Source organism: Nelusetta ayraudi, unplaced genomic scaffold (assembly GCF_046127955.1).
Source record: "Nelusetta ayraudi isolate G7.1 ecotype Tasmania unplaced genomic scaffold, CSIRO-AGI_Nayr_v1 ptg000018l, whole genome shotgun sequence".
Lineage (NCBI taxonomy): Eukaryota > Metazoa > Chordata > Actinopteri > Tetraodontiformes > Monacanthidae > Nelusetta > Nelusetta ayraudi.
Window position 1 is genome coordinate 953,835 of NW_027466068.1, and position 23,666 is coordinate 977,500.

A 23,666-nucleotide genomic window follows, 5' to 3' on the forward strand; every position below is an offset into this window, starting at 1 on the left:
ACGTGTTCTATATTACAAAAACGGTTTGTCTCTAATTTGTGTGGCCTTTTGTCAACACTGAACAACAATTGACATTTATGTCCGTAGTGACCGACGTGTCCCACGTGACCTGTGACGGCGCCGCCTCCATCACGTGAACGCGCCCTTAAGCTGACTTAGAAAATCCTGGGTTAACAAAGCTTGCAGATGTCCTGCCACACAGCCGGATATCGTGTCCTCTTTGTTCCGGTCGCGAGGGTAAGCCGTTGAACGTCCGAAGCGCGACGCCACCGACCGTCGCGTCGTTTCGGTCCGAGTCCGCTCCGCGGCCGCTGCAAAAAAATAATAATACCCGATTCGATTAGTAAATCTAGCATTGAAACATCTCGGATAGATGCGCGCGGCCGCTGCTTCGAGCTGCGACCTGCCAGGAGAGAGCAGTCGATCGCCGAGATGTCGATCGCAATGAATTTAGACGGGGGTGAGCAGATTTTCACAATAAAATCCACAATCTCGAATTCCTTTCAAGTTTGCTTCAATGTTCACATTTTTTCTCTCCCTTTTCCTGTTGTCTCATGTCGTCCTGTCAGACTATCAGGTCATGAGAAGAAATGAGCGGGCGCATTTCTTCAGCGCCAAAGAGCAGGAACTCATTTTGAAGCTGTACGAAGAGGAGCGGGACATCCTGACGGCCAAGTCCAACACGACCAGCGCCTCCAAGCTGAGGGAGGAGGCGTGGCAGAGGATCGCTGATAAAATAAACACGTGAGAGCCATCGATTAAAACCTGTTACGTCAGAAATGAGGCCTTTTGTGTTTCCTTGGTGTGTACATCAGAAGTGGCAAAAGCATTCACATTCGGTACTTCAGTAAATTTAGGAATACTCGTGGAAGAAAACCCCTCCTGGAAAAATACTGATTTAACTCTGGATTTTTATGCCATAAATGAAACATTACATTTGGGGATAATTTAGCAATTAAAAAAAAAAAAAAAGAATCCGGACTGACCTGACCAGAGGTCTTGTTGAACATGTGGATCATTTTTTCAACAATTTTACTTTCAATACTTTCTTTTTCAACTGCAGCAAAACCAAACTGTAATCAATAACAGTTATGACAGGTGAGTGACTATGAGTAGAAAGTACAGATGTAGAGAGTCAACCTAAGAAGTCGTCCAAAAAAAAATACTCAAGTAAAGTACAGATACCTGAAAAATCTTCTTCCCACCTCTGGCGATCATTTATGGTTTGTGATTGATCCTCCTGGTGATCGGAGACTCGCCGGGTCAATCTCTGATCAGTGACCAATGAAAGTTGCACAACGTTTTTCTCTCCCTGCAGTGCGTCAGACAGCGGCTACAAGAGAACTTGGCAGCAGGTGAAGGTCAAACACAAGAACATTGTGCAAACAGGTGAGGATTCATCCTGGCGATCACGTCAACTGTCCCCAGAGCTCCAGAGGAGTTTCCTCTCACGTCTGCTGCCTCACTCTGCAGCCAAGAGGAGGCGGGCCGAGGTGATGAGGACGGACGGCGGCTCGGCCACTCCGTCGCTGGTGTCGGCGGAGGACGATGCGCTGCAGCACCGGGACGGACGGCTCAGGGTGGACGTCCTGCCCGGCGCCGCCTGCCTCGAGCCCCTGGTCGGACCTGACCTCCCTTTCATCAATGGTCGGTCCCGCCGCCTTCTGATTGGTCCTTGCAGGGTACCCATGGTCAGGGAAAAACCTGGAAAAGTTATGGAATTTTGTAAAACCGCTGAAAATTTGGGGAAAGTCAAATGAAATTTGTTTGGCACTCAGCCAACAAATCATCCCAGACAAACAAATCAGTGTGTTTGTTACACTGAGTTGAGTTCAGACCAACAACTTTCTAGTTTTGTCCACTTAGTTAATTTGGATCCTTGTTAGCAGCAGACGTTCACGTTGACATGCAACATAAAACAACCAAACATGATAAAAATTATAATTCTGAACCAGCAGGTGCACCAGTTACTGTTGAATTCAATCTTTAATGTTGCTTCTGTACACAGTGGCTGATGTTAAAACAGAAAAAAAGTACTGAGACAACAAGATGTCCCGTCAAAGCCAAACTACCACTAAGCTCAGAAGTTGTGAAATTTTGGAACCTTTGGAAAGGTCTTGTGGGTCTAATAAAGGAAAAATCTTATCTTATCTCAAGTTTGACCGAGCCCCCATCAAACTAGCCATGCGCTGCCCCCTGCAACTCGTGTCTCGAACAATGACTCTATGGACAGACTATATGATAATAATAATATAATAATCCTGGCCAACTAGCTCCACCTAGTTTTTTTTTAAAAGCTGAAGATCAACACTAATACTGTTCCTGTATTTCAAACGCGGCAAGCAATTATCGTTCCATTTTGTATTTGGCAAAAATTCACATTTTTCCCGAAGTATGACAATTGGAAATTTTCACGACAATTCTATGGAAAGTCATGGAGAAGTCACGGTTAAATTTTGAAATGTTGTCACTGAGTGGGAACCTGTCCTCAGTGAAGGTGACAGTCTCTCTAAACTGACCCCCCACCCTCAGTCTCGGGCCACCCGGTCCTCCTGCTGCCCGTCACCAAGAAGGAGCCGGAGAGTCTGAGCAGCGACGACACGGACGTCAGCGACTCCCACGTGGACGGGGTGAGTCCTCTCACTCCCGCACTTCTCTCACCCTCCCTCCCACCTTGACCAGTTAACGTCGGCCGTTTATTTCTACAGGACATTCAGAGCACCAGCTTCCCTCAGAGGAGCAACTCCACCTGCGAGACGCCCGCTGGCAGGAGCGCAGAGGTGAGCGAGTTGGACCAGCGCACCGGTGTTATGGTGAACAGTTCAAACAGACGCTGCAGCTATGGGGGGGTTCGCTTGTTTTGTTTGCGCAGGGTCAGACGGAGGACGTGCGAGCTCTTTACTGCTGCTACCTGAGGAAGGAGATGGAGAACCTGGACCAGCAGATGGCCTTCAGAGCTCTGAAGATGAAGAAGCTGGAGAAGGAGCTCTTACTACTGGATAAGCAGCTTGTGTGACCTCCAGCTGGAAATGTGTCTTGAGATTGTTGTTTTTCACTGAAGGACCCACTGCTGCAGCTGCCTCAGCGCCCTCTGCTGGCAAAATGTCCAGCAAATTGTGAGCAAACTTTTTACAATTTGCTTTAAAAAAAAAGAAAAGAAAAAAAAGCAATGACAAATCCTGTGTTTCAAAGAGGGGAAGTGAGCTGGTGTGAGTGAAAGCCAAGTCAAGCAGCCCAGTCGTTCCTGCAGGTCAGCTGGCATTGATCCATAGGAATGCTGCTCTAGCCTGACACAAACTGACGCATCGGTCTGATGCAGCGGTGTTGCTGAAGGTTTGCTGCACCAGTTCGTCCTGTAGAACTCCATCTCTACCCAACGTTTAGCTCAAGCCAAGTGGACAATGTTTATTCTGAAGCAGCACAAACAGATTTTCCCTCTTGAGTTTGCAGTTTCCCTACAGTTGCCATATTGTTGACAATGTGCTGTGAAGGGCTCTGTGGAAACGGCAGCTTGTTACGCCTTATTTTCTGAGTGCGGTCGGACGGTCACACGGTCAAGTCTAGCCGCTTTCTGTTACAACTTTGACTTTTGTTACCCGGATATTTATTATTGTGTGTTTTTACGTCCTAATTTTAAGCATCCCTTGTACTTTAACTGCCACCCGTCTCCCACTGACGACTGATGAAGCGGCTCCTGGCTGAGTGCACCGATGCATCAATTGTCGCCTCTCTTCAGTCTTTTTTTTTTACGTGATCCAATTAATTTACAGACAGTCATATTATACACTTATTTTGTGTTGTGTATTTCTAGACACTCTGGATGCAGCAGAGACAAGCTGCATATTTGTTTGTGAAATTTAGAATAATATATTCTTTAATACTTCTGTAGATACGTTGGGAAAAAAATATATAAACTTCAGTGATTACATTGGCTAGCAGTGAATCTGATATTTTCTTTACAAGACGAAACATGGAAAAATCTAACTGGGCATTACATAGCAGTGAAAACCTTTTGGTTTGTTTTGTTGCTTTGGGTGAAAGTCAGCTAGTGTGTCTAAAAGCCCGGCTGAAAATAAAAAAAAATATTCCGAACTAAGCCTCTGCTGTAATTCTGCCAGTGTCCACCAGGTGGGACTCTCGAGCAAACCGACCCAGGCTACAGGTCAGATACTGTTGCGCCCTGGACAGGACAGAGTCAAGATGGCGACCTGGAGACTGTTTACCCGTCAGCCACTGCGCGGCTCCGCTTGTTTGTGTGTGTGTGTGTGTGTGTGTGTGTGTGTGTGTTTGTTTGTTTAAGCTTGAACACGGCGTCACTGTGCGATCGTCCTCGGTACCTCCAGCCCACAGAAAACGGTACACACGACTCCAGTTTGATCCGGTTTGCCTCGGCACTGGCAGGTCGGCGCGCTCACAAACGCTCACCGCGAAGGCAGCATCAGTCGATCGTCGAAATCGGGATTAATCACAAAGGAAACGGCCGTGGTTTAAGTGTGTACACAACTCCCTCGTGGTTAAAGCAAGACGCAGCGTGGGCGTTATTGAACTGTGTTGAACTGTGTTGAACTGGAACATTGTGTGTCCAATTAATCTGCTGACGAGTGGTCTGTTCAGACTAATAACTGGTGTCCTTTTTAAATGGGGAATTTCACATTAATCTTCAATATCCTTGTGCACACTGTAATGAAAAAGATCAATAACTGTATTGATACATTTCCATGATTAAAACCAGCTGTTATATAGGTTTTTCTCTTTTGAATTGAATATAAGCAATGACATTTGACTAAAAACTACAGGTATTATTATTATTATTATTATTATTATTATTATTATTATTATTATTAGATTACTATTGACAAAATGGTCCAATACAAATAATACATCCATTTCACGAGTGTCTACCATCTAATTATTTCTTTGTGTGCAAAACACACACACAACTCACACATATTTACACACAACACGTCCCAGCTCTCTCGACCTCCTCCTCCTCCTCCGCTGGGTGAATTGTGTCTCCGCTGGCTCGCCGTACTTTCACATGACTTCCACTGCGTGTGACTGGCCCGCATTCCTCCCGCAGAGCTCCCGCTCGCTGTCAGAACCCACTTTGGCTCCGAAGTGGCTGAAAACGTCGCCGAAGGTCCGTCCCTGGCGTCGGGTGTGACCCGGAACATCCGGGTCTCCGTTCGCCGCCGGAGGGTTCCGATCTCCGAGGGAACTGATGACGGAGGGACTTTGCAACTTGAGGGAACTGCGTGTCGGTGATGGCTGAGTGTGTGGCTCCAGACCCCAGGAGGTGAGAGCTGCCCTGAGCCGGTTCTGGAGCTCGGACCCGGAACCGGACACGGGTCTGAGCACGGTCACCGCTGCTAGACGTGCTAATCTTAATAGTATGACACCAAATCTGCCCTGATTGCTCGATCACCCTCCGGGTTTTGTTGATTCAACTGTCTCGGTTCACTTTAGATGTAATTCGCGTCTATTTATTTTCTCTCCCATGACTTTAGGAGTGACTGATGTCTCTGTCTTCTGTATTCTAGCTAATGTCAGCTACTGTACAACTACAAAAGCAGTGGACTGAAGTTTTGACGTCATCATTGCGAGTCCAGCCTAGAGAACTACTGAAGTGAATCAACAAAACTATTTATTTTCTTTAGTCTGCACTGATGCACTGTGGGCTGAACAATCTGTTATCCTGCTGTATGACTGGGCCTTTTAAATTAATAAATAGATGAATAAATAATAATAATAATAATAATAATAATAATAATAATAATAATAAATATTTCTGTGTTAATCTCAGGTGTACATACTTCTTCCTCTACGATGGGTCCAAAGTTAAAGGCGAAGGCGACTTGACCCGGGAGGGGATCTGCTACTTCTATCCAGAAGAGGTTTGATTTGTTTTGTTTTTGTTTTTTTTCTGGCTTTGGCAAAGGGTGGAATAGGTTGGAATAAACCTCCATTAGTCCAGCATGGAGAAACAGCAGCAGGAATTCTTCATATAAATAAGAAAAGAATAAATAATAATCACTGACATTTGAAAAAACAACAACAACACTATAAACAATATCAATGAGCAAGCTGCAGCCGTCGTGATCTCAGTGGCCAGCGTTAATTAGCCTTAGCAACACTAGCATGCGTTGGTCACATGTCTGCCGCTGTGCTGCCGCTGTGTCGTCAGACCCCTCTGGACCGGCAGGAGCTGCTGTGCGGCCAGCTGGCCGGCGTGGGCCGCTGCGTCTCCGAGCTGTCCTCCTCTGCCGTGCGCCTGCTGAGGCTGCGGCGAGACAAGTTCGCCATCCGCATGAAGGACGACTTCTTCTGGGTGAGTGAGGTGGCAGCAGCGGTGGTGGAGCCGGTGACCTTTTAAAAAGCAGTGGCTCTCAACTGGTGGAGTCTCAGGTTAACAGTTTTTTTTTCCTTTTCATGAGGCCGCAACCCAAATTTATTCCACAGAAATAAAAACACTGGCCCACTTTCTGATTCTGGTTCTGGTTCTGATTCATTTTAATAAGCACATAGACATGCATCCAGACAAACACAAAGGTCAACCTTAACCGCCTTCACTGTTCAGAGTTCACAATAATTGTAATTGCAATTTGGGTAGAACTGTTTTTGAAGCCAGTTGTTTTGGAGGCGTTTCACCTGTAGCGCCTCCTAGAGGGCATTAACTGGAATGCTGCGTTTGCATGTCTTGTAAATTAATTATTGAAATTATTCAATTAAGTTGCGTATCTGGAAAAATAAAATGCCCAGCATCATATTTCAAAATCAAATAAAAGTCTCGACCCAATCCAAACAGCTCCGCGACCCACTTTTGTGCCGTGACCCACCAGTTGAGCAAGGCTGCTTTAAGCCAGTGCCTGTGCCGCGGTCCTGGTTGTCAGTTGTGTGTCTGTCTGTGCCAGGCGCTGGGCTGCTCCGTGGACGTCCCCAGCACCAGCGTCTGCCAGCTCCTGGAGCAGCTCATCAACCTCTTCTGCTTCTACAACGGCTCGGTCCGGCAGGCCTACCAGGTGAGTCCTGCTGCATCCCCACCTCAAACCTTCACCTTTCCAGCCCCTCACGCCATCAATCTGTGTTTCCCTGCGCTTGTTGTCTCTGCAGAGCAGCAGCCAGGAGGTGCTGGCAGCGCGCTGGGCTCAGTACCTGTCGCACCTTCAGCCGGGCTCCTCGGAGCTCCATCACATCTTCACCTGCTTGAAGACCATCGACGCCACCAACGTATGTCTCCGTGTCTGCGTCTGTGCTTTGGCTGGGCAGGAAGTGACTGTGTCTCAACATCCTGTGACGTGTTGGCAAACAGAAAAAGAGGAACGTCTGAACGTCTTCCTCTCTCCCGCAGGTCGACCCGCTGCTGCTGCTCAAAGCTGCCCTCATTCTCCAGGCCTGCCAGCGCTGTCCTCTAGTGTTGGCGGGCTGTATCCTCTTCAGAGGGCGGTGAGCTGAACTCGCCTCTGCCCTGCTGGTTAGTGTGAGCGACAAGTTTGAGCATTTTTTTGTTGTTTTTTTTCCCCTCCACAGAGTGGTCAGCACGCAGATGCTGCCGGACGTCACCGTGAAGGTCATGCTTCATGAGAGTCAATCGTACGCCAAGGTAGGAAGCAGCAGCTTTCAGTCAGACAGAGCAACGCTGTTGCAGGGCCACGCCCTCCTCTGGCCACGCCCTCCTCTGGCCTGGATCTGGGAGTAGGTTTTATATGAAATGTACAAAAAGAACATAGTTTTAGCAGACGATGAGAAGTTGGGGAATTTCTAATAGTAATTGTTAATTGATAAGAAGAGGGTCCATGCACCACTGTGTTTAAATTGCATAGAGATGCTGCTTCAGGTATTTACACAGAGCTCTTTCTTGGCTGCTAGGCTAAGCTGCTGTGATGGTTTAAGCTGTTGACGCATGATTCTTTGATTTAGACACTCAAGACCAACAGTGCGAGTACCTCCGGTCCCTTCGGGGGCGCTGTCAGCTCCACCACCGTCTTCCTGACCGTGTCGGAGCTCCGGTATCTTCAGTCGGCCCCCATTGCCAAAAACATCAGGTGAGTTTATTCAGCTCGTCGGCAGATTTGTACAACAATTCCGACTCGTGTCTTTCAACAACGTCTCTCTTCTTTCCCTCCAGTTCTCATTTCCCTCCCCAAAAGGAACCGCCTACCAGGAAGTCCCGCCTCTCCAGGACGCTGTCGGACGTGTCGTCCTCGGAGTCGGAGCTCTCCACTCAGAGTTCCCCTGGGTCCCTGCAGAGGGCGTCGGACAGCTCTGTGGCGGTCAGCCCGCTTCCATTGCAGGGCGCCGGCAGTTCGCCGCCATGGCGCCGTCCTCTTCCCAATGGCAGACAGGAAGCCGAGGAGGAGGGCGGGGCGGCGGCGGAGGAGGAGGAGGAATCACGCTACCACAGTTTTCACAGCAACACCGGTGAACAGAACCACAACAGTGACGACGCCGAGGCCGAAGGTGACCCGGTTCTGAATGGAGGCGGCGCCGCCGTAGCCGCCGCGTGTGCGACTGAGCTCCAACAGCAGGGGGAGGAGTCACATGACCAGACGGATCCTGAGGAGGCGAGTGGAGGCGGCCCCCCCGCGCCAGTGTGCGCCGCTGCCGACGACCCCGAGGAGAACCGGCTGGTTCCCATGACGCTGTACCTGCACCGGGTCAAAGGCCTGGTCCTGGCCCTGCTGGTGGAGCCGCACTTCCTGAGCGACACGGCCGCCATGGAGGAAGTGGTGAGGAGCTCCACCAACACCAACATTGCACAACATCTGGTCCAGGGCTGGGCAAACTACGGCCCGGGGGCCATAGTTTGAGTCAGAACACTGTTTAGAGTTACGCAGAACCCAGAGCGGCGTCAGAACCTCATCTCAGCTCACTGCTGTCTCTTCTCCTGCTGCTGTCCAGTATCACAGCAGCCTGGCATCCCTCAACGGCCTGGAGGCCCACCTGAGGAGCGTTGCCCCGGGGGGCCCGGCTGCCCAGGGGCCCTACAGCTTCGCCCACTTTGACTGCAATCAGAGCACGCTGGCCAGTGAGACCTCCCACAACACCGCTGTCACTGTGTGTGTGTGTGTGTGTTTGTTTATTTTTTTCTACATGAGCTATCGGCTAACGAGCAGCAGCTCTGCTGGCGTAGGTATACAAACTGTTCGGCTCTGAGAGCTGTCCAGGGTCCTTACGGCAACTCTACTGGGACAAACTACATTGCAGTCGGATGGACAGATAGATATGATTATATCTATCAAAATGTAATCATTCTGTATATAATCATCATATCTATCGTTGGTTCATTTGTTTCTTCGACCACGGTGTAGTTTGTCTTAACAGAGTTGCTGTACATGACGTCAACTGCAGTCGTCTCCTAGCCAGGAGAGATTGTGTACCTACACCGGCCGGGGCTGCCCGTCCAGGTTAGCGTTGTGCGGTTGTGGGTCTGAGGCTTCTCATTGTGTGTGTCTGCAGCCAACCTGTCTGCCTGGCCGGGGGGGGCGGTGGAGCGGCCCTTTGTCCGCGCCGTGTCGCTCCTCCACTCGCATTTCTGCAACACTGAGACTCTGCAGGAGGCTATTATCAGGTCAGTGGGGCAGTCACATGGTGTGGTGGTGGTGGGGGCTCGGGGCCCCTTGGGGGCCCCTGCAGCGGCGGGGGTGGGGCTGGGATCTGTCAGCGTGCTGGGTTTATAGCCCCGTCCCTGCAGGTCCTCCTCACAGATGGCGCTGGTGTGTTCAGAGCTGCGGTGGCGGTAAACAGAGCCGGGGAAGGCGGAGCTTCTCCTTCATCTTCTTCCTCCGTCTGCTTCTCCTCGTCACATCGTAGGAGTGCCGGGGCAGCCGTGTACGGGACCCGCAGCCTGGCCCACGAGACCTTCTTCCAGCAGCACAGTGGCTCTCTGAGGAACTCGGGCATCCCCAACCACCAGGACAGCGCCTTCTCGCTGCCCAGCAAGGCCCGGCACAGGCTGCTGAAGCACGGAGTCAACCTGCTGTGAGAAGCAGACGCACCACCACCACTACTGCCTGCTTCATCCAGCTGAGAGACGCCTGAGTAGAAGAACCACCGGGAGGAGGTGAGAAGAACTTCTGGAGCTTCTCGGCCGCTGTGAACGTGGACTTTTGGAACTTCTAGCAGAACGCTGGGTGTTGACAGCTGCTCCGGTTCTCATCCTTGTAAGTTTATCTGTGTGTGTGTGTGTGTGTGTGTGTGTGTGTGTGTGTGTGTGTGTGTGTGTGTGTGTATCTGCTCTCCAGTCTCCTGAGTCCCACCAGGTGGAACTACACTGGTGGAGCTCAGAGACACGCAGACATTTCAAAAATTTCAACACGAGTTTTCTCTCCAGAAATCACGACAACGTCATGACAACGTGACAACACACAAACCTGTTTAGCTGCAGCTAACTGGACCAACCATTTCCTTTGCATGCACCGTGAACCTTTTTTATGAGACCCATCAGTTCCTTCATTTCAGTTCAATTCATGATTCCTTTTGTATTTATTCATTTTCAAAGTAAAATTAAAGCAATGAATTGTGAATCTTTTTCAACATGGGCGAGTTTATTGCCTAGAGATTTCTTTTTTCTTTTTTCTTTTTTTAAAAAAAAATATACATCATTTATAAATGTTTTATCACAAATCAACTTTTTTGTAATAAAAACGAAACATGTTTCGTCCTTTTAAGTCCTTTTTTTGTCCCATTATTAAGATTTAAGAGGTTTTTAAGAGTCTAATGATCGTGCACGCCACATTTGTTGTGATTGGTGGTGGGGGGTGCTCTGCCCCCTGCTGGTTGCCGCAGCCTGTGTTTCTCTTTTTCATAATTGCCAAGGAAAACAAGCGACGAAGTGAAGCGTTGCCTTCACAATTATCAGCACCGTCATCAGCCGCGCCGTGGCCTTGCTGTGTGTGTGTGCGGGTACCTGCGGGCTCGCGGCGCCCCGCCGCGGAGTCATTACAGTCATTAGAGTCATTAGCCTCGTTAGCCGCCGGCTGAATGTGGAGGGGAAAAAAGTGGAAAAAAATAAGAAAAAAAGTCGGCCCACCGCGCGCACAGGGGGGCCTCATTATGTACGCGCATGAGAAGAAAGCAGCCGGTGGTGGTTGGGGGGGTCACATGGCCTCGTTAAGGGCGCGCACAATAGGAGGGGCGTGGCCAGCGCGGAGGGGGAGGGGTCCCATTGGTATTGTAAGTGGCGGCGGCGGCCCCCACTGTGAGCGGCGCTTATAGCGGGCGGCTCGCAGCGGCGCCGCCGGAGAGACACCGCGAAGCCGCAGCGCCAGGAAGCCACTCAGCCGCAGCGCGAGAACCGGTGCCTCGGAACCGCCGCCATGGAATCAGCCGCCTCCGCGTGGGCAGCCCGCGTGGGGTTCCTCCTCCTCTTGACGTGTGACACGGGAGTACTGGGTCGCGCGTTGGACGCTCGCGGCGTCCAAGCGAGCTCACCCCGGAGTGAAGCGTCGAGTCCCGGCCGGAGCTCCACCACCGTGCAGCGGTGCGCGGAGCTGTCGGCACCCTGGAGGGAGAGCCTGCTGCCGGCCCCGGAGGCCAACGCCACCCTGCCGCTGCAGCTCCGCGTCCGGCCCTTCGCTCCGCGCTCGTCCCGCGGGGTGCTGCTGTTCCCGGGGAAGGCGCTGTTCAGCTTCGTCCGCCGGGTGTACCGCTGCTGTCAGGAGCGGCCCGGCTGCAGCAGCGTCAAGGGGATCCCGGGCCGCCTGAGAGGAGGTGAGTAGAACCGGCACCGTGTCCAGGTGCTGCTGCTGCTGCTGCTGCTGCGATCAACCTGTTGCACCGTAGGAGAGCTGGTTATCAGTGTCGTTAGCCTTGGCACTCAGACAGGATGCCCTGTGGGAAACATAGTGCAGGCTTGTTTACAGTCCTCAGCTGATCTCCACGTCTGGATGCTGAGTGAGATGTGAAGTTTGTGAGTGGAGACCCCACATCCAAAGATGCTTGAAGGTCCACTGGGGAGATTGTTGCCAGGTTCAAGTGACATGAAATTGAATGAAGAATCAAAGAAATATGCACAGAATTGTTTTTATTTTATAGGTGAAGGGAAATCACTGAAAAGAGACAACTGTTGTGTTTTCTTCTGCATTTACATATAAACAGAGGACGGCCATGTTGTGCCACCTTTAGCCTGCAGCTGTTTGGTGTTTGGTGCTTGGTGCTTTCACCCTGACATTGTCTCAGAAAGATGAGTTAACTTTGGAACACGAAGAGACACTTTTAATACCAGAACTAGAGGACGTGAGAGAAACATTTCTAAAATGAGCCTCTCAGTTTGCAGAAACTACAGCGAGCGGGTGATTAAAGAATACACATATTTGCTTGCACAACTCCTTCTAAACCACTAGATGTTGCTACATAGCACACAAGGGCCTTTAAATGAGTTTCAGTCAGATTTCATTTTATTTTCTTATCAGTTGAATATCCTGCAGCACTAATCTGACTTCCATAACACACTGGGCTGAATGAGTGACACTGCAGGATTGTCAGAGTGCTTGCCACTCGCTGTGTTAATGGCCTCATGAATGCATCTGTTAAGGCCGCCGCCTCATCTGCATATTAAAGAGCCTGAGCTGCCGCAGCTGCCGGGACGTCCTGCTGGCGGATTAATGAGCGTCTCCTCCCCTTTCCTCCCCTCCCCTCCTCAGGTACGGCCATGGAGTTTCTCCTCACCAGGGAGATTTTGTCGCTGACGACGGTGACGAGGGCGGAGCTTCACCTCCAGCTCTCCAACCCCCGAGGCCTGGCGATCAGGCCGCTCCTCTCTGCTGCCGCCAAGCGCGGCCTTCCTACCAGGTAAACTCCTCTCGCCGCGAATCGCAGGAAAACCAAGCGTCCGCTCGTCTTAAACCCGACGGTTCCGCCCCGCAGGTACAGCGTGTGGTCGTCGGGCAGCACTGTGGAGCTGCGGGTGGATCTGCTGGACCTTCTCCAGAGTCTGCAGGAGGAGGCGGCGGCGGCGGCGCCCCACACGGCGAGCATCCAGGAAGTAGCGCTGTCTTCCAGGAGGAATCCGCTGAGAGGGGAAGCGACTGTAGCGCCCCTGCGGGACAGTGGTGGTCCTGGTTCTCTGCAGGGTCGGGACCTGGGCCTGCTGCTGGGATGCTCTGGAGACGAGTCGGCAGCGTCCTGCCAAGGTGTTCAGCTCCTACACACACCGTTCATGGCCGTGTACTACTAGCTGAGGTCACCCTGAGACTATACGGAACTCACAAGCACAATGCACTTCAACCCCGAGCCTATTAATTTATCAACATTTTAAACGTGTCGTGTACATTTGTAAATAGTGTCAAATGATTTAAAATAAGCCTGTGGAGCCATTCTTTGGTTATTAAAAGCTCAGTGTGGCTGTGCGGCCGCTTCTGTGAACTGAAAGAGTCTATTGCTGCGTCTCATTCCTTCACCCGGTGCTTTTAGTCTGGTGGTTCAGAGAAACCAGGTGGGAAACATCTGTCAGGATGTCAACAAAAGGCAACAATCAAAGACTTACAATACCATGTGAATGTTTGTGCAATAAACACTAAACGGTTTTTATAAGAATTTAAGAAAATAAATTTCAGGTTAGGATTATAGAGTTGACCCCATCATCATTAATACAAGTTATTAATATCAGTCAGGTTAGCCAGTACAAGTCAGTGCATTATCAAGTATTAACCCTGGACTTCATTCATCACCAGGTCTTGGATGAACTATGAAACAGTAACGTCAGTCTCGGCATGAAGCAAGTGAATGAATTTAAACTGATCAACATAAAAACCTTCAGCTTAGTTCTTGTTTTGTTTCTCAGTACGTCGTTTCAGTTCTTTTTCGTTCTGAAGGTAGCCGTAAAGTTTTTCAACTTACTCTCAAAATATTAGAATAAAATGTCAGAATCTAGAACGATGGGAGGCGACACGGTGGCGCAGTGGTTAGCGCTGCCGCCTCACAGCAAGAAGGTCGTGGGTTCGATTCCGGGGCCCGGACCTTGGACCTTTCTGTGTGGAGTTTGCATGTTCTCCCTGTGTCTGCGTGGGTTCTCTCCGGGTTCTCCGGCTTCCTCCCACACTCCAAAAACATGCATGTGAGGTCAATTGAACATTCTAAATTGTCCGTAGGTGTGCATGTGAGTGTGAATGGTTGTTTGTCTCTATGTGGCCCTGCGATGAACTGGCGACTTGTCCAGGGTGTCCCCTGCCTTCGCCCTAAGACGGCTGGGATAGGCTCCAGCAGACCCCCGTGACCCTGACCTCGGGACTAAGCGGGTATGGAAAATGGATGGATAGAACGATGGGAACCGCTGGGTAAGCAAGTGGTTTTCAAAGTGGGGGCTGCAGAAACCTCAGGGTCCACTAGGGGGCCTTCAGAAAATTGGAGAGAAGAAAAATAAAACGCAAATAAATAAATAATATAATAGAATCAAATAATTTTGTAATCATTATTATCTAATGTAATATCATTGTTGTTTAATCATATTGAATATAATCTATAATATCATGTGATTGCCTGCCAGTCAAACACACTGTTCATGGTGTCCTGTGAGGTGGCGGTGTTCTGCTCCACAAACTATCATTGGTAGTTCAATATGGACAAGTTAGTGACAAAGAGAGTGAAGGAACAGAGAGAGCCCAGCTGTGGAAGACACTGACTGCCATGGCCATGGTTGTCAACATGTCAGCTGGTAGAATTCTTATTCTAAACAAAAAGAACAATTAATAGCACAGAAAAGTAAGAAAAACATTCTAAAATTAAGAACGGCCTTGATGAGGATTGTTTTTTTTTCTATTCTAATCAGCATTACACAAATAAATCAGATATTTTTTGCAGTCATCCTCATTGACATGCTCAAAAAGGATGAGGAATAAATAATAATAATAATAATAATAAAAGAAAAATCATACTTACCCCTTGTTAATTAACCAAAACGTGTTCATCCATAATTACAAAATAAAAAATGTGCAATGCAAAAATACAAGACCAGGTTGAATATAATCATCCTAGTGAGTCCCACTTCCACACCCTTTCAATTACACGCACAAACAAATACACATGCCTTTTTACTAGTATGTTTTGATCAGTCTCTATTAAAATAACTTTGAAACCTATTTTACACTTTCATATGAAATAATTTCACAAAATATAAGAACACAATTGACCTTTATGTATCTAACAGACATATTTAGTATTCAGTGTCTCCTTTGAGGAGACACCTGAACATGTGACTGATCACACGGACCAAAACTAAACGTCATGTTGCACGTTAGCAGACATATTGCACACAGCGAAAACAAAACAATTCAAGGTTTTTTTTTTCTACAATAAAAAATCCTTCATTTCATTTCCTGCCATTTCCAACATTGAGTTTAAAAAGCGAACGAGCCTCTGCAGTGTTCCCGCCAAAGTAAGTTCTAGTCAACTACTGTGGGACTGCAAATTAAAATTAAACTTTTTACCATCACAGATAATGTTGCACTAGCAGAGATTATCATTATCACTTCTGACACTGTCACTTCTCTCACTCTCGCCAGTAATGCGTAACATTGGCTCCCTTCCGCTCCTCAAGACCAGAGTCAGAACTCATTGGTTCAAGTCAGCACTCTGCGAGGTAAAACCCAGTGGTCCCATCCTCCTTAAAGCACTTTGTCCTTGGAGCGTTGAACAAACAATAATACAAATCCATTTTTTTAAATTGATATTATCTGTAAGAAAGGTAACAAAAGTTTTCTTATAATTTTCAATAATAATTTTGGCAACAAAATTTCTGGTCTCTATGTGGCCCTGTGATGAACTGGTGACTTGTCCAGGGTGTCACTCTGCCTTCACCCTAAGACAGCTGGGAGAGGCTCCAGCAGACGTCCGTGACCCTGAGGGCAGGAAGGAGCAGGTATGAAAGATGATGATAATACATTTCATGTATAAAGTGCTTTTCAAAGTTCCCAAAGACACATTACAGAAAAGATTAAAAACATATCAGAATACAATTTGCGTCAATATACTCAAAATACAAACATCAAATGCTGTTCTTAGATTTTCTGTTTTGATTTGATGAGAGTTTCCAGTTTTCCTCACATACATGTTTTTGTACTGTAGGAGAAAGCCAGAGGACTTGGTTAACAGCCAAGATGCAGACTCTGTATAAAGGCCCCAATGCAGACCACCGTGTCGCCCGATCCTGAGTTAATGATTGTCAAATAAAAGAGGCAGAGAGGGCGGGAGGAGGGGGAGGGGACTCCACACTCTGATGCTCTTTGACCTGCTGCAGTTCATCAGCAACGCCACAAAACATCACAAGTTAATATAATGTACATATAAATTTAAATGTGAAATTTCTGAAAATAGGCAGAACAAAATTCTATACAATGAAAATAAATATGTGCGCTGATCTGATCAAACTTATGTCCATTTCAACTGCAGGAGTTTAGCTGAGCAACCAGGAAGACGACTCAGGTAAATGATTGAACTCAGAGTATCAGAAGAGGTTCTAGGACTCTACAGGTCAATAACAAATAAGGACTTAAGAACCACTCCTTCCATCTCAGGTTGTAAAACTGTTCAAAGTCTGACAATAATTAATAACAACTGCAGTTCATCAGCAGCATTGAAGGTGTTTCTATCAAAGCAGTAGCAGGGACGTTGTCTCACTCTCCAGCTGTGAAGTGTCTCTGCAGTAAGTTCATAATTCTCTCTTATTTTATGTATTGATGCTGATGGAACTGTAGTGAACTGCTGTGATGTGAAGCTGCACTGGGAGGATTCATAGAAAACATGTTGGCTGATGTGTTTTCCTGCCTGAATTCAAACCAACGAAGAAGAGTTTTACTCACCACTGACTAGAGGCAGATCACCAGAGCAGAAGCAACTGTTGGACTTTATAAATTTCATAACGGGCCACACAGTGGTGCAGTTGCTAGCGCTGCGGCCTCACAGCAAGAAGGTTGTGGGTTGAGTCAAAATATAAATGTGAGATGAATTGGAGAATTGACCGTAGGTGCGTGTGTGAGTGTGAGTGGTTGTTTGTCTCTGTGTGGCCCTGTGATGAAGTGGCCACTGGTCCAGGGTGTCACCCTGTCTGCACCCAGTGACTGCTGGTAGAGGCTCCAGCAGTCACTGGGTGCAGGAGGAAGCGAGTATTGAAAATGGATGGATGAATTTCATAAACACAATACATGTCTGATATTAATGTGATGCACATTAGATACATACCTATTACCTATTCCAGTGTGACCTGAATATCCTCCAAGGTTTGTGTCCAGAGCTTTAAAACACTGAATCTCACCTGTGCAGAAATGAGTTCAGTCTGCAGTAGATTCACTGAGATGGCTGCTGGTTAACTTGACTTCATGACGTCCAAACTGCAGTCTCATTTTGAGCAGTCGCTCCTGATACACCACAAACACCATGAGTAAATATTGTAACAATAGACAGGGGCCAAACAAAAATACAACTGCTTAATGCACCTTAGTTGGTGAAAACAGCTGCAGGAAGGGAAACGATGCAAAGTCACAAACACAACACAAGTCTAAACAAAGTACAAAAAGAGGATTGTGGTGCAAACAAGACATAAAAACATAGTTAATCATCAAATGTGCTGCAAACAGAGAAGGCAAATCAAGAAAACACGTGCAAATTACAAAAACGCTGCATAAACCAGCCAGCACAACAGAAGATCTCCAAACCTGCAATTGAGCCACGTCTATGATAAACTAGACATGGTAGTGTTTGAAATGCTGTCAATTCCATGATTATGAATTGAGGTGTAAAATGTTGAACTAGACTTAGTTTGTGTGGACAAGTGATGTAGTTCATTTTAAAGAGCAGAGGAAGAGGTCAACAAGCAGGAAAAAAACTTTTAATTGATGATTGCTCTGTGTGTGTGTGTGTGTGTGTGTGTGTGTGTGTGTGTGTGTGTGTGTGTGTGTGTGTGTGTGTGCATGCGTATGTGTGTCTGCGCGCACGCGCACAAATGTATTTGCTGCCCCACTTATGCGAGGTCTACGGGTTAAGGTGCCAAACCCCGGTGACCTTGAGATCCCTGCTGACAGTGCAGAATGGTTTCCAACAAAGCAGAAGCCAAGGATCACAAAGCCTGCAAAGTCTGTAGTTGCTGCTTGTAGCGTAGCATCTGTGATGTTTGTTCACTTGTCTTCTATCACTTTAATTAGGGATAAAAAACATGTTTAAATACTGATGTGAGCTTTAATATTGAGGTGATTTACTATTTAGAGGATTTATTATTGAGGTGATTTAATGTTGGGGTTGTCAGTTCCAACAACACTGTGTGTCAACAAAGGTTTAGAGGTGGACATAAACACTGCACCAGTCAACATCTACTGCTCTGAACTCAACTTCTTCCCTGAGTTGATTTCTGGTGTAAAGCAGCTGCATCATAATGGTGACTGATTATTGAAGTGACCTCCAGTTTAAAACATGCCTGAGTTAATGCCAACTGTGCACTGCTGTCATGACTTCAACCTGAACTGAACTGAAACAAGATTTTCTTTTGTCTTTCAGCATCTCGTCTGAGGATTCTTCTTCTGGGGGAAAGTTATGACAAGATCAAACTTCAGAACTTCATCACCAGGGACAAAACAATAACTGATACAAACGCAGTCCTGCATGGAGAGTGGAGAGGAAAACCATTAACTGTAGTCAGAACTCCAAATGTCTTGGATCTGTCGGTGCAGAACGTGAGAAGAGTGATGAATAAGCACATCAGCCTGATTCCTCCTGGTCCAAATGTTCTGCTGCTGTTGGTGAAACCTTCTGACTTCACTGAAGAAACCAGAAAAACACTGAAGTTCATCTTGTTTGGTTTGCTTGGTCAGAATGTTTTGCAGCATTCAATGGTCATCAGAACACATGAGGAGGAAGACCAGCGTGTTGATCAGCTTATTGAAGACTGTGGAGGAAGATGGTACAGGATGACCTCAGAGAACCACCAGGAGCTGATGGAGAAGATTGCGAATGTTGTGGATGAAACCAGAGTATCCTTCCTCTCCATCACTGAAGACTTTCTTGGATCCTTCCTCTCCATCACTGAAGACTCTCCTGGATCCTTCCTCTCCATCATTGAAGATCCCCTGAGACCAAAGTCTGAACGGGTCAGACCAGCTTTAAACCTGGTTCTGTGTGGGAGGAGAGGAGCAGGAAAGACCTCAGCAGCAGAGGTCATCTTAAGTCAGAAGCTTCATTCAGTCTCCAGCTCATCACAGTGGGTTCAAGGTCAGGCAGAGGTGAGTGGACGCTGGCTTTCCCTGCTGGAGCTTCCTGCCTTGTATGGAAAACCTCAACAGGAAGTGATGGAGGTGTCACTCAGGTGTGTCTCCCACTGTGACCCTGAGGACGTCCACGCCTTCATCCTGGTCCTACCTGTGGGTCCCCTCACTGATGAAGACAAGGGAGAGTTGGAGACCATCCAGAACACATTTGGCTGTGGAGTCAAAGACTTCATCATCCTTCTGTTCACTGTGGAGTCACATCCTGAAGCTCCAGCTGTTGATGGCTTTATTAGAGAGACTGGAGAGGTCCAGGAGCTTCTACAGAAGTTTGGAGGAAGACATGTTGTTCTCAGCATGAAGGACCAGCAGCAGATCCCAGAGTTGCTGGACACAGTGGAGAGGATAAGGACTGAAGGATCCAGGTTTGTTTGACACAAGTGTTTCCAATGACATTGTTCAAAAAGAGCTTGCTAACTGCATCAGCATGTTGTCACCTGGACCTCATGTCTTCTTACTGGTGGTGCAGATCGGCCGCTTTACAAATGAGGAAAGAGAATCTGTGGAACTGATCAAGAAAGCCTTTGGCAAGAAATCAAAAGACTTCATCATCGTTCTATTCACCAGAGGAGATGATCTGGGGAGTCAAACAATGGAGGAGTACATTGAAGGAGATAGAAGTGGCTGTTTGAGACAACTAGTCAGTGAATGTGGATGGAGATACCATGTCTTCAATAATAAAGATCAGAACAACTGCAGACAGGTCCCAGAGTTATTGACAAAGATTAATAACATGGTGAAGAAAAATGGTGGCGGCTGCTACACCTCAAAGATGTTCCAGGAAGCTGAGGAAGCCATAGAGAAGGAAGTTCAGAAGAACCTGAAAGACAAAGAGGAAGAAATGCAGAAGGTCCATGAGGAACTTCAGAGAAAACACAAAGAAGAAATTCAGAGAGTGAAGGAGGCCATGGAGCAAGAGAAGAAAGAAATTGAAGAGCAGAGAGTCAAACAACTAAAAGAAATGGAGGAAAACATTAGCAAGGAACGGATGGAGGTACAGAATAAACAGAAAATGAGAGAAGAAGAAGAAAGACAAAGGAGACAGCAAGAAAAACTGTGGCAACAAGAGCTGCAAGAAAAACTTTCTGCCATTGAGGAAAAAATTAAGTCAGAATCCGAGGAAAAGGAAAAAATCTACACAAAGCTGAAAGAGAGCAGAGAGGAAATGGAAAGACAACATGAAGAAATGGAGAAAAGAATAAAGTCAGAATCACAAGAAAAGGAAAGAATCGACAGAGAGCTGGAACAGAGCAGAGCTGAGATGAGAAGAAAACATCAGGAAATGGAAAATAGAATCAAATCAGCTTCAGAGGAAAAAGATGCCATTGACAAAAAGCTGGAAGAGAACAGAGAGAAGATGGAAAGACAACGTAAAGAAATGGAGACCAAACTCAAAGCCAAATCAAATGAAAAGGAGAGAGTCTACAGAAAACTCAAAGAAAGCCAAGAGAAGATGGAAAGACAACGTGCGGAAATGGAGAACAAAATAAAGTTAGCATCTGAGGAAAAGAAAACTATAGACAACGAGCTCAAAGAGAACAAAGAAGAGATGGAAAGAAAAGAGAAAGAAATGGAGGGAAAAATAAAGACAACATCCAAAGAAAAGGCCGCTCTTGATAGAAAACTCAGAGAAAACAATAGGAAAATGGAAAAGCAACGTTTGGCAATGGAGAAAATAATGAAGGAAACAATAAAGGAGAAAGAAAATTTCAACAAAAAGCTCAAAGAGAACGAAGAGGAAATGGAAAAGCAACGTGAGGAAATGGAGAGAAAATTCAAAGCAGCAATTAAGGACAAGGAAGACATCAACAGACAGTTGAAAGAGAGCAGAGAGGAGATGAAGAGACAACACGAAGCCTGGGAGAAAGAAAGAAAAGAAGAAATGGACAAACTTCAGAAACTCCAAGAAGAGTTTAAACGAAAACTAAAGAATCAGGAAGAAAAAGCACAAAATGAAGATAGAAAAAGAAAACTAAGAGTTAGAGAAACAACATCAAAGAGAAAAAGAGCGAACGAGGCGAGAATATGAAGAGGCAGCCCGGAAAAAAGCTGAAGAATTCAATGAGTACAAAAGAAAAAATGAAAGTAGTAGTAGTAGGAGGAGGAGGTGTGTTCTGCAGTGATGTCAGCAACCTCTCTGACCAGTGGCTCTTCTCCTGGTTATTCACTCTGCTCAGGACACCGCTGTTCTCACGGGTGGAGGGGTTCAGATTTCGAATATCAGCTCCACCTCATCAACATCAACACATTGAACCCAGTTGAGACAGAAATGTGTCCATCTTGACTTTCACTCTCCAGGCGTTATGTTTCATTTTGCATATGGACTCAATTTCACATGAACAAGTCACGTGAATATACTTTTTTAATCAGATGCTCCATCACTTTTTCAAGCAGTGGCTTGAAATGGTTGGAAATATCATAATCCATTATGTTGACTTCATTTGAGTCTGGCCCAGTAGTTCTTTGATATTAAATTGTATTATCGTGAAGAGAACTCAAAGGAACTGCTTGTGCCAAATCTCTGCCATCTACTGGTGAGTTGGATATAGAAGAAGAAGAAGAAGAAGAAGAAGAAGAAGAAGAAGAAGAAGAAGACCTTTATTGATCCCACAATGGGGAAATTTGCATAAGTACAGGAACAACAAAAAAAGAAAAATGAAATTTGCTACAGTGCAAAAGGTCAAGAATTATATTAACTGAAGATATATATAAAAATAAAATATTTGTAAGTATATACAGAAAAAAAAAGTGCAGTGACACTAGAAAATACATTTAGTTGTCGTGCTGACAGCACTGTAAGAGTCGGCACCTCTGTCTGTCTTTAAAAAGAGGTTTTAGCAAGAATTGTTACTGAATTATGCCTGATGTTTTTAATTGAGGATTTAAAATGATGAACTTCTCTCTTTATGCGTGTGTGTATTTTCATGTATCTGTATCTGATGTGTTTGTGTAAGTGTTACAACTGTGGTGGAAAGTTTATTGCTGAATCGTGTGGTTTGTGACAACTGGACTTGTGGAGACATTTCTGCAGGCCTTCAGTATCTGCAGCCTCTCTAACACACACCAGTGTTAGGTCAGGTTGACACTGAGTCTGGAGAGAATCCAGATACTGTTGGGGAGGTGTTCAGCAAATTGCATATGTATCTGCTCATTGATGCTCATGTTTATTCCGTGGTGTAAAAGACTTATTAGAGTTCTCGTGATCTGAGGAGGTTTTGGGTTTTAGGTTGGGTTGGATTGGATGGACATGGGGAATTGATTTGTGATTTATTTTTGTTTCATGGTGTCTGGGCCGCTGTTCATAAGCAGCAGTAGCCTCTCGGGAATCCCATTTATACAAACATACTTTCATTGAATGTTATTTGTATCTTAATTGATTTGGAAATAAACTGAAACCTAAACTGAACTGAACTGTTGTCTGTTTTCTGTAAAAAAAATAAATAAATAATAATAATTTAAAAAAAAATGCTCGTCATAATGAGGCAGCATATTCAGGCCAGCACAACATTTCCATGGAATAGAAATAAGAGGTTTGTTTATTCATACCGTCAATAAATAAAATATTATTTTCATTTATTATCATAAATCTATCAGTAGAAGAAATATAAGGAGCAGGCGTTATCATCTTTGAGTTACTGAACCTGCTCCCAGGTCCTTTAAGTCCAGAACCATGACAGACATCATCTGCTTCTTCTAGCAGGAAGGCAGGCAGTGGACACACAACAGCGGCAACAAGTTCTGATAAAATAGCACATTTATTTAAAAAGAGACAGCGTTTTACAGCCGTTTCCAATCTTGTTGTCTTGTTTTTCTTTTTTTGCAGGTCTTTGCCACATCAGGTGAGTTGAGTGAACCTGTCGACAGGTTTGTTCACTCATCAACACCAACAGCTTCATGTTTCCCACCAGCGAGGCCTCACTGTCCCCTTCATCTCAGGCTTCCAGTGCTTCCACCTGCTGCAGCGGATTCAACGCCTCTCATGGGATGAAATGATGCTTCAGCACATAAATAATGACGGGTTATAGCGCCCCCTACTGTTTGACATGGAAACACAAAATGAAAGAAAAGAACCTTCAGTGGAAGTGATGGAAATTCTTTGGTTCTCCTGAGAAAACTGAAAGAAAAAGAGTGATTTTTCTTTGACTTCCTGCCTGTGTCTGAGTTCCCTTGTTGGAGACGCTGCCGGGCCCAGAGGTGGTGAGTGTGTGGAATGGAAGGACGGAAAGAAATGAAGGGCAACAAAAAGCTTCAAGGCAAATGATGTTAAAGCACAAATGTATTCAAGAATTCAAGGCAACGAGACAAAACAAGCCAAACGACATGACGTTAACAGTGCAAAATGTCACACCAATAAAATCCATCAGGTCTCCACAAAGCAAAACAGCTCCTGAGGCAGAAAGCAAACCCTCAAAACATACAAAT

The 23,666-nt window shown here is 46.4% G+C and overlaps 5 protein-coding genes and 1 long non-coding RNA gene across 7 annotated transcripts; 5 read left to right on the forward strand and 1 right to left on the reverse strand.

The window, feature by feature from the left end:
* The first annotated feature begins 136 nt into the window (after positions 1–136).
* On the forward strand, positions 137–3,926 carry LOC142887757 (uncharacterized). Its single transcript, XM_076025607.1, has 8 exons — positions 137–237; positions 374–460; positions 570–744; positions 1,319–1,389; positions 1,474–1,647; positions 2,533–2,630; positions 2,709–2,780; positions 2,873–3,926. Exons 2-8 carry the CDS (start codon positions 433–435, stop codon positions 3,014–3,016), a joined length of 762 nt encoding a protein of 253 aa, XP_075881722.1. The 5' UTR covers positions 137–237; positions 374–432; the 3' UTR covers positions 3,017–3,926.
* LOC142887767 (uncharacterized) lies at positions 1,518–5,083 on the reverse strand. Its single transcript, XR_012926593.1, has 2 exons — positions 4,946–5,083; positions 1,518–1,704 (listed from the first exon to the last, which is right to left on the reverse strand). It is a non-coding gene; the product is annotated as an uncharacterized LOC142887767 (long non-coding RNA).
* On the forward strand, positions 5,062–10,653 carry hps4 (HPS4 biogenesis of lysosomal organelles complex 3 subunit 2). 2 transcript variants are annotated; one of them, XR_012926585.1, is made up of 13 exons: positions 5,062–5,296; positions 5,804–5,894; positions 6,185–6,328; positions 6,912–7,019; positions 7,111–7,227; positions 7,349–7,443; positions 7,528–7,600; positions 7,918–8,042; positions 8,126–8,726; positions 8,899–9,025; positions 9,457–9,568; positions 9,811–10,160; positions 10,331–10,653. XR_012926585.1 is itself a non-coding variant. In XM_076025598.1 (12 exons), the coding sequence occupies exons 1-12, from the start codon at positions 5,265–5,267 to the stop codon at positions 9,980–9,982; spliced, it is 1,797 nt and encodes a 598-aa protein (XP_075881713.1). In that variant the 5' UTR covers positions 5,062–5,264; the 3' UTR covers positions 9,983–10,306. The 2 variants fall into 2 exon arrangements, 1 of the variants encoding a protein (XP_075881713.1); XM_076025598.1 differs by lacking the exon at positions 10,331–10,653 and having other exon boundaries at positions 9,811–10,306.
* Positions 10,654–11,315: 662 nt separating this feature from the next.
* Positions 11,316–13,371, forward strand: LOC142888010 (uncharacterized). The gene is made up of 3 exons (XM_076026015.1): positions 11,316–11,709; positions 12,642–12,789; positions 12,865–13,371. The coding sequence occupies exons 1-3, from the start codon at positions 11,316–11,318 to the stop codon at positions 13,172–13,174; spliced, it is 852 nt and encodes a 283-aa protein (XP_075882130.1). The 3' UTR covers positions 13,175–13,371.
* A 5,206-nt stretch (positions 13,372–18,577) lies between these two features.
* LOC142888011 (GTPase IMAP family member 8-like) lies at positions 18,578–19,610 on the forward strand (the record flags this gene model as incomplete). Its single annotated transcript, XM_076026016.1, has 1 exon — positions 18,578–19,610. A coding segment is annotated over exon 1 (942 nt), but the record flags the coding sequence as incomplete, so codon positions are not given.
* LOC142888012 (uncharacterized) lies at positions 19,611–21,273 on the forward strand. The gene has a single exon (XM_076026017.1). The coding sequence runs from the start codon at positions 19,672–19,674 to the stop codon at positions 21,271–21,273; it is 1,602 nt and encodes a 533-aa protein (XP_075882132.1). The 5' UTR covers positions 19,611–19,671.
* Positions 21,274–23,666: the final 2,393 nt, after the last annotated feature.

Excerpts from the sequence above, each read along its gene's own strand:
- LOC142888010 (XM_076026015.1), top strand. The coding sequence starts at position 11,316 with ATGGAATCAGCCGCCTCCGCGTGGGCAGCCCGCGTGGGGTTCCTCCTC. Across the intron at positions 11,710-12,641 it reads CCCGGGCCGCCTGAGAGGAG|GTACGGCCATGGAGTTTCTC; the intron begins GTGAGTAGAACC and ends TCCCCTCCTCAG. Across the intron at positions 12,790-12,864 it reads AAGCGCGGCCTTCCTACCAG|GTACAGCGTGTGGTCGTCGG; the intron begins GTAAACTCCTCT and ends TCCGCCCCGCAG.
- LOC142887757 (XM_076025607.1), top strand. The coding sequence starts at position 433 with ATGTCGATCGCAATGAATTTAGACGGGG. Across the intron at positions 1,648-2,532 it reads TGACCTCCCTTTCATCAATG|TCTCGGGCCACCCGGTCCTC; the intron begins GTCGGTCCCGCC and ends CCCCACCCTCAG. Across the intron at positions 2,781-2,872 it reads CCGCTGGCAGGAGCGCAGAG|GGTCAGACGGAGGACGTGCG; the intron begins GTGAGCGAGTTG and ends TTGTTTGCGCAG.
- LOC142888012 (XM_076026017.1), top strand. The coding sequence starts at position 19,672 with ATGTTGTCACCTGGACCTCATGTCTTCTTACTGGTGGTGCAGATCGGC.
- hps4 (XM_076025598.1), top strand. The coding sequence starts at position 5,265 with ATGGCTGAGTGTGTGGCTCCAGACCCCAGGAG. Across the intron at positions 7,020-7,110 it reads CGGTCCGGCAGGCCTACCAG|AGCAGCAGCCAGGAGGTGCT; the intron begins GTGAGTCCTGCT and ends TTGTCTCTGCAG. Across the intron at positions 7,601-7,917 it reads AGAGTCAATCGTACGCCAAG|ACACTCAAGACCAACAGTGC; the intron begins GTAGGAAGCAGC and ends TCTTTGATTTAG.